Below are 8,790 nucleotides of genomic sequence, written 5' to 3'. Positions count from 1 at the left end.
TTTTAGTTGCATTACACGTCATTAAAAACAAAAAAATATCATAATAATTTTATGTTTCTAATGGCCCTTAATCTTATGTCTAAATTGCATTAAAGGGTTACAATTGTTAGTACTAATAACATCTAATAATACTATTGATTGAAAACAAAAGGATGAAAAGACTTTTTGACTTCCTCTTATGTCAAAAATATTTCGTTGTCTTTACCACTACAAGCATTAACTATCTAATAATAATGTTTTGTGTTTTTTTTTATGTTTAAATTTTTTATTTTATCATTCAATAATTCAATATTTATTTTATAATTTATTAAGCAAGTTTTAAATCCAAAACAAACATAAAGAATTGAAGAATTATGGTATCAATGCCCTCAATCTCACATAACATAACATCGATATTGTCATAATCGTTTTTTAGGTTTTCCCCTCAAATTTATTATTTTTCTTATAACAACAACAACAACAATAAAAGACTAGCAACTTGACAAAAGCACATTAAGAAGGATTTCAAATGTATAAATGAAATCTTTCTCTTTCTATTTTTGAATTTCTTGAAAAAAAAACAATAAATCACAACAATTTTTTATTTGTCGAAGATTTCACGGGAGCAATGTACCCAAAGAGTCACTCTGCAATTCAACCTTCTTGTGAGTGAGTTGGTATATATGAAAAACCTTTTAGTTGCATTACACGACATTAAAAACAAAAGAATATCATAATAATTTAATGATTTGAAGTAACCATTACTTAATTTGATCAATTCTATTTAATATTTCATAATGGAGTATAAAGAAAAATATTTTAATACTAACATCTAACAATACTATTGATTAAAAACAAAAGGATGAAAATACTTTTTGACTTCCTCTTATGTCAAGAAAGAAAACAAAATATTTCCTTGTCTTTACAACTACAAGCATTAACTATCTAATAATAGTGTTTTGTGTTTTCTTTTTTCTTTTTATGTTTAGTTTTTTTTTATTTTATCATTCAACAATTCAATATTTTTTTATAATTTATTAAGCAAGTTTTAAATCCAAAACAAACATAAAGAATTGAAGAATTATGGTATTAATGTCCTCAATCTCACATAACACAACATCGATATTGTAAAAATCTATTTTTAGGTTTTCCTCTCAAAATTTATCCTTTTCCTTTTAATAATAATAAAAATAGCAACAACAACAATAATAAAATACTAACAACTTGACAAAAGCATGTTAAGAAGGGTTTCAAATGTATAAATGAATCAAGCTGGAGTTTTAGACAAAATTAAGAGCCCAATCATACGTACCAAAGACTAAAGAGACAATGCAGATTCAATGTCAAATTAAATGATTATTGGATGAATCTGTATAAAAAATAAGTCTAGAGGCTTAATTAGATTTTTAATAGGCCAATTTTATTTAATCATAGGCCAAATTAAAGGTTTAATTATGTTTAAGAATTAATTTGGATCAAATTAAAATATTTATTTAGGTGCAAGGACTTAATTATACTTTTAATGGGTTACATTAAATTTATTAGGGACTTAATTTGTGAAAAAATAAGTTTGGAAGTCCAATTTGAACTTAATCGAGAAGATTGGAATTTTAGAGGATTAAATTTATGTTTTACGAAGTCAATTAAGTGAAATCAACTATAAAATTGCAAGAAAATCAAAGTTTAAGGTCAATTAAGGGTCAAATTGAAGAAATTCACAACCAATAACCTTTTTAAAAAAGACGCTAAACTTTGAGAACTCAATTTGGTTGAAAACAGTGGTGAAATTGAAGAAAATTGCAAATGAAAAGGCGCTGAACTTAGGGTTGATATTTGAGGTTGACAAGGGTAAAATCGTATAAAATTAAAAGTTTGAAATCAATTAGAGATGCAATTAAAAGAAATCAAAAGACAAATGACTAAATTGAATTTTAGTCAAATCCCAAATTAAAACCCCGAGGGTGTCAAAATGACGCCGTTTCATTTAAATGAAACGGTATGTTTTGATCAAAATGGGTTGTTTTGGTATAAAACGATGTTATTTCGACCAACACAAAAAAAAGGGTGCCAGACGGCTTGTCGTGTGGCCACTGTTTATCATTTTCAACATTTTGTACTCGAAAAGTTGCTTAGATGACTACTTTTCAAATGCATTTAATACCTTATCTCTTCACCAAATAAGACAAACAAGACATCAGTCTCAAGGCCCGACACTGTACTACACCCCAACATGATTCCTGCCAGCTGGTCGCTTCTGTAGCCACCACAACGCCGCCCTAAAAAGGTTGATTTGATCAGCCTTTATAGTCAAATTCCGCAGCTTGTGATGATGAATTTTGGCCAATAGTTGGGAATAGTATAGGTTAACCATGACACATTTTTTTAATTAAGTTATCACAATCTCATGACATGAATCACATGTTTAGTAGGTTAACCCGATTGACTTAATTTTTTTTTCTTAATTTTTTTACATTTTTATCCTTTAATATTGAGTTAATTGGGAATTAGATATCATGACTTTTTTTTGTTTGCTTTATATTATGTTATTTCGGCTTCATAACTTGGGAATAGTGCTTAAAGGGTTAACCCAAATAGACTCGAGTCGGTTTTTGTGTTTTATTTTTAATTGATTTTTTTTTTCAATTTCATTGTTTAACAATGAGCCGGTTAGAAATTGAGTTTTATAATCCATTTTTATTTACTTTCTATGAGGATATCTTGGTCTCATGATTAATGTCACTATTTTTCGCATTTTAACCACAGTTAAATCGAGTGATTTTTTTTTTAATTTTTTCTAAGAGGTCATCTCAGTCTCATGACCCGGGTCATGGGATCTTCAACATTGAATTTTCTCTTTATTGGGTTGTTCCCGTCTTATGATCCGAGTCAAGGGTTTGACGAGTTAACCCAATTGACTCAGTTTATTTTTTTATTTTTTATTGATTTGTTTTCCTGATTCATCATTTAATATTATGTTTGATTGAAAATTAAGTTTCATGATTTATTTGAGTTATCTTTTTATTAGGTTATCTCGGCATCATACTCGAGAATACTGCTTAACGGGTTAACCTAGGTTGATTTGACTCAATTTTTTGTGTCATTTTTTTAATTAAAATGTTTACGGATTGCATCATTCAACATTGGGTCTAACAATGATGATTTTTTCAAAGAGCTTTATAATTTGTTTTTGTTTGCTCTCTATGGGGTTATCTTAGTCTCATAACTAAAATCGCGGATTTGATAGGTTAACCTAGATTAAATCAAGTCATTTTTTTTTTATTTTCTTTCTATAAGATTATCACGGTCTGATGACCTGAATCATGAGTTTGATGGATTGACTCGGATCGTTTTCAATGTTTTTTTTTAATTGATTTCTTTTTTAATCAATTTGCTTTTTATTGGGTTATCTCAATCTTATGACCCGGGTCGTGGGTTTGACTAGTTAACTTGAGTTGCTTTTTTAAATCTTTTTTTATTGATTTTTTTTAATTTCATTCTTCAACATTAGTTCGATTGATAATTAAGCTTTAAATTTTATTTTGATTTGCTTTCTATGAGATTATTATAATCTCAAGACCCAAGTCGTATATTTGACATGTTAACCTGAGTTAATTTACGTCAATCTAATATATTGTTATCTTAATATTAAAGAAATATATCATCTTAATTTTTTTTAATAAAACTATATTTTTATGAGTTGTGTGAATTGTTTTTGGACCCGCTGATTCAATCGGGTAGTATTAGGTCAATTATTCTCTGAAAAAAAAATAGCAACATTTAAATATTTTTTTATGTTAAAGAAAAATTTAATCCGACTGGTAGTATAACATAGGTGAATAATCTAGTTAGTACAACCAGCATGATAATAATTCCCTACATAGGTCACAATTGCAATGCTCATCAAGAAACACCGACAGTCCATTATAACGATATCTCATACCATATTATAGGATGTAATTGCATATTAAATTTATTTTGACCCCCTTTTTTTTTAATATTGCAATTTTAATAGGGTACCTAAAAGTTGCTCCTCGTACTTCTAACTCAAATATTATAGATTTTGTCCACAATTAATATTGTTTCGCATCACATAACGACTAGTACAACGGGATTTTAAAAACATTGCTATGGATAACTACATCATTAAGATAAGTTCATCCGAAAACTGATTAATTAATTTCATTGTTATGTCGAAATTGCGGAGTGGATTCATATTTAATTATTTATAACTCCCCCAGCTAAAACGACAATCTATCTGAGACATTTTGAAGCATGAACCGTAGAATCTTGGCTACCTGGTAACTAGTTGAGATTTTGTTTCGTGTTTTCTTGGCTTTGTATCAATGCTCTGTCCAGATCAGCAGCCAAATTTGTTCTCATGCAAAGACAGGCTGGTTCAGGAACCACTTCAATGTGTGGTCTTAAGCAAGCACTCACTTTGACTGCCTACCCGTTCTATCTTCAAACTCATTTTCTCTCGTTCCACTGTTTGGTAAATTAAAGAGAACCGAAAACCCAGTTTCCAATCCATAAAAGAAGCAAGGTTCAATCAGAGCAGGGACCTGAAAAATAAATTTAAAGCATGGAGGATGGGGCAGTGAATGGTTATGAAATGGATACACCTAAAAACATTACCATCAAAGGAATTCTAAGTCTGCTAATGGAAAGCATTGATAATAATAATCATAGTAGGAGTGTGATTTCACTGGGCATGGGCGACCCTACTGCTCATTCTTGCTTTCACACCACACATGTTGCTCAAGAAGCTGTTGTTGATGCTCTTCAATCTGACAAGTTCAATGGTTATGCACCTACTGTAGGCCTTCCTCAAACAAGAAGGTAATTTTCTAATTTCCTTTCATTGTTTTTTTGGCTCTTCTATTGAATGTATTTGTTCCATGCAATTCATGATATGGAGTTTTACTTCGTTAATTTCTGGATTATTATTTTGTAAAATCTGGTTTTTGTGGATTGCTAGCTAAATTAACTTTAATTCTGGAGACCAATCTTCATTGCTTGCATGTATTCCAGTTTTATGAATTTACTTGGCAAGAAACAACTGTTTCTGCTTCTTCTTTGTTGAAATAATTTATTATAGCTGTAATTCCTTTTGCTTACAATTGTTATACCTATGGTGGCTTCCTCCCTGACTTGTTTCAATTTCTTTATTCTTATGCTTTCAAATGAAATTAATTAAAAGGAATGATCTGGGTATCTTTAATTAGCTTAATTTCTTATTGCTGTTGCAGCTGAAAATAATCCAGAAATACTATCAGGGCTTGATTCATTTAGTACTAATTACCTTTCTGCTACAGTTTCTGTTGAAATAATCTAGAAGTAACCACTTGATATTGATTCTTCTGGCTTTAAATGTTTTTCTTTCTCTTCCAGTTTGAAGAAATGAAAAGGCTGCACATCTTAGACACTAAAGCAATCTAAAAGTACCAATTTGCATTATGTTCAGCCTGTTTACTCTTACTTGGTTGCAGTAGAAAGCATCTGAAAGTACATACCTCCATGTTCAACTTTGAGAGTCTGCAAGCAACCATAGAGCTTATCAGTTTCTACTTGATTATAATATGCTTACTCTTCTGTAGGGCGATTGCTGAATACCTATCTCGTGATCTTCCTTACAAGTTATCATCTGATGATGTTTTTATAACATCCGGTTGCACTCAAGCTATTGATGTTGCTTTGGCGATGCTTGCTCGCCCTGGTGCAAATATCTTGCTTCCAAGGCCAGGCTTCCCAATTTATGAACTTTGTGCAGCTTTTAGGCATCTTGAAGTTCGGCATTTTGATCTTCTCCCAGAGAAAGGCTGGGAGGTTGATCTTGATGCTGTCGAAGCCCTTGCAGATCAGAACACTGTTGCATTGGTTATTATAAATCCTGGGAATCCTTGCGGCAATGTATACTCTTACCAACATTTGAAAAAGGTTAGCAGTTAAGTGTTTTGATTCAAGTTGAAGCATCTTGCAGTGGATACCACCAAAAGATCATGATTTTGATCTGATGTAATCTCTTGTTTGCTTGTATATTGGATTTAGATTGCAGAAACTGCTGAAAAGCTCAAAACTCTTGTTATTGCTGATGAAGTGTATGGACACCTTGCCTTTGGTCGTAATCCATTTGTGCCAATGGGAGTTTTTGGATCCATTGTTCCTGTTCTTACCCTTGGTTCTCTTTCAAAGAGGTGGATTGTACCTGGATGGCGACTTGGTTGGTTTGTGACAAGTGATCCATCTGGCATGTTTAGAAATCCCAAGGTTGACTCCCTGATCTCCTATATTTGTGTGCTCTGGCATCGCATTGCTGTACTAGTGTTTGTATAAGTTCCTCAATTATGGATTCCGTTGCCTACAAGTGTTTGCATTGGCAAGATTTGTCTCTTCCAAAGAGATTCAATGCTGCTTTTCGAGTTCTTGACAACTTCAAGCATAGAAAAATTGAGTTGCATTATCTCTCTCTCAATTCACTTTTTCTCAGTCAACAAATATTTGGTTTTGATGTGCTTAATCTGGATATCTTTGTTTATAGCAGTATACAACACTTTTGTAATGTAAAAATATTGCCTAATTCATTGTGGAATTTTCACATCATGGTTGAATATTTGGAATGTAACATGACTTGAATTTTACTCAGCCAAGTTGCTAAACATTCTCTTTCTTTTTAGGTTGTTGAACGTATTAAGAAGTACTTCGACATTTTGGGAGGACCTGCAACCTTCATCCAGGTTAGTACATTGGAATGCATGATTGAATACTACTCCCAATCTTCTTAAGAAAAAAAGAATTCCCAACTTTTGGTTAGGTTTAATTTTGGTTTGATTGCATCTGGATGATGAAATTTGCAGTCTCTGCTGTTGAAAGCTTTAAATAGGAAGATTCTTCTAGCTTTTCACATAGATTTGTTGAAAAGCAATTGAAAATACGTAAAACTCATTTATAATATTAAATTCATGAGAAAGGAGGTCAGGTAGGCGTGGAGGGACATTGATCTACGTTTCTTAACTACTGCTAATCTTAGAAATGATTAAATCACTGTGGCAAACTTTAGTTAAGAGTGTTAGGCATTGCAGCATGTTATTGATCAAGCTATTGCTTGTTTATTGCTCCACCTCAACAAATAGCAATCCAGAGCTCAAAAAAGTTTAGTGTGCATAGACTATATAGACTACTTCCAGAGTTAATATTGTAAATCTGCAACCAAATTTTAGATATAGCAAGAGTAGTCTGCTTATTTTGTTCTCTTGTCAATAATGTTTTGGTTTGTTAGGCAGCAGTTCCTGGCATTCTTGAGCTAACTGATGAGGTTTTCTTCAAGAGAACTATCAACATACTGAAGCAGTCCTCAGATATATGTTGTGATAGGATAAAGGAGATCCCTTGCATTTCTTGCCCATACAAGCCAGAGGGATCAATGGCTTTGATGGTAAGGAAAGAGCACAATTTGCAACTCTAAATGTATTCCAATTAGTGGAAATATAAATGGAGTTACACTAATCAAACTGGCTATGAAATGCAGATGAAATTAAATCTTTCACTACTAGAAGATATCAGTGACGATATTGACTTCTGCTTCAAACTGGCCAGAGAGGAATTTGTCATCATTCTTCCAGGTAAGAAATGAACAATTAAACATATAGATTATTTCTTAATGGCTCATTTCTTAATAATTATAAAAAATAATCAAATTCTGTCCAGAAGCTTCAAGTTCCTGAAAAAGATTTTATCAGGCAAGAAGGAATTGATTCTAATACCACAAAAAGAGATTGAGTTCACGTTTAAGTGTTTTACTAATAGCATTTACTACTACTGATAAAGCATAGCTCAACATATAGGAGTCCGCTGTGAATAGGTAGGTGCTAGGCAACTTAAACAGGCAGATTGTTATAATTTGTGTTGATAATCTTTCTCCAAACCTCTCTTTTGTCAGGATTAGTTTGCCATTTTTGTGGTTTAAAAACCAGTAGTCCTGCCAGAAGCTGGTTGTGACTTGCTTCCAAGTTGATGTTAGTGTCATGATATACATCATTGCATTGACCGAGCTGCAAATGACAAATTCATAGACAAAATCATAGAAAACCTGAAGAACCAGCCATTTTGTTTTCCCAGTTTTTAGAGGGTGACAAACAGCCATTAATAATCAAGAAGTATGTTACTTTTGCAGGAACTGCTGTGGGGCTAAAGAATTGGCTCCGTATGACTTTTGCCGTTGATCCAGTATCCCTAGAAGAAGCTTTAGGGAGAGTGAAATCGTTCTGTCTAAGGCATAGCAAACAGTTTGAAAGATACTAGCGTTCAGAGTCAACCAAATTATAGGACATTTGCCTGCAATTTATAGGTTCCTTTTCATGGTGAAGCTGTTGTAAAGTTAGATGACCATATTTTTACAGATCCCCAGCAAAGCTTGTAGTCATCAAGACTACGTTGTTAATAAACATACAACATAATATATCAGTGGCCTTATTCATGTTTTGTTGGACAATGAGCTTGTAACGAAAGCTCTTTACAAGGAGGAAGAACAATAACTTTTCTGTGCGTTCTCTAGATACTTGAACGAGGAGGAAGAACAATGAGCCTGCAACATTTTGTTTTTAGCTCCAAGTATGCATATTATCATGCCAAATGCTGTCATAGATTCCGCTTGACATTATTATAATAGACATGGTTTTTTCAATTGAATTTAATTCCAAAGGTTACATCAATTTTTATATTTATAATTTTTTAAAGGTATTAATTTGAATTTTAAATTTAAAAAATAGCAAAAACAATTCAGAGTGGGACCATTTTATTTGCTATAGCGATTCA

At 32.1% G+C, this 8,790-nt stretch overlaps 1 protein-coding gene across 2 annotated transcripts; it reads left to right on the top strand.

The window, feature by feature from the left end:
- The first annotated feature begins 4,220 nt into the window (after positions 1-4,220).
- LOC7462312 (probable aminotransferase TAT2) lies at positions 4,221-8,529 on the top strand. Of its 2 annotated transcripts, none has more exons than XM_024611718.2 (7): positions 4,221-4,818; positions 5,469-5,916; positions 6,028-6,246; positions 6,654-6,713; positions 7,256-7,411; positions 7,505-7,598; positions 8,150-8,529. In XM_024611718.2, exons 1-7 carry the CDS (start codon positions 4,562-4,564, stop codon positions 8,275-8,277), a joined length of 1,362 nt encoding a protein of 453 aa, XP_024467486.2. In that variant the 5' UTR covers positions 4,221-4,561; the 3' UTR covers positions 8,278-8,529. The 2 variants fall into 2 exon arrangements, with proteins under 2 accessions (XP_024467486.2, XP_002317481.2); XM_002317445.3 differs by having other exon boundaries at positions 4,224-4,818; positions 5,577-5,916.
- The last annotated feature ends 261 nt before the right edge of the window (positions 8,530-8,790 follow it).

Source organism: Populus trichocarpa, chromosome 11, assembly GCF_000002775.5.
Source record: "Populus trichocarpa isolate Nisqually-1 chromosome 11, P.trichocarpa_v4.1, whole genome shotgun sequence".
In the NCBI taxonomy this organism is placed as follows: Eukaryota; Viridiplantae; Streptophyta; class Magnoliopsida; order Malpighiales; family Salicaceae; genus Populus; species Populus trichocarpa.
The sequence above is the reverse complement of the archived record's forward strand: the minus strand, read 5'-3'. Positions and strand labels throughout refer to the sequence as shown.

What these genes read in the sequence shown, in the direction of transcription:
- LOC7462312 (XM_024611718.2), top strand. Translation starts at nt 4,562, where the DNA reads ATGGAGGATGGGGCAGTGAATGGTTATGAAATGGATACACCTAAAAAC. An exon ending in GCATGTTTAGAAATCCCAAG is followed by an intron (nt 6,247 to 6,653) that starts GTTGACTCCCTG and finishes CTTTCTTTTTAG; the next exon opens with GTTGTTGAACGTATTAAGAA. An exon ending in AGGGATCAATGGCTTTGATG is followed by an intron (nt 7,412 to 7,504) that starts GTAAGGAAAGAG and finishes TATGAAATGCAG; the next exon opens with ATGAAATTAAATCTTTCACT.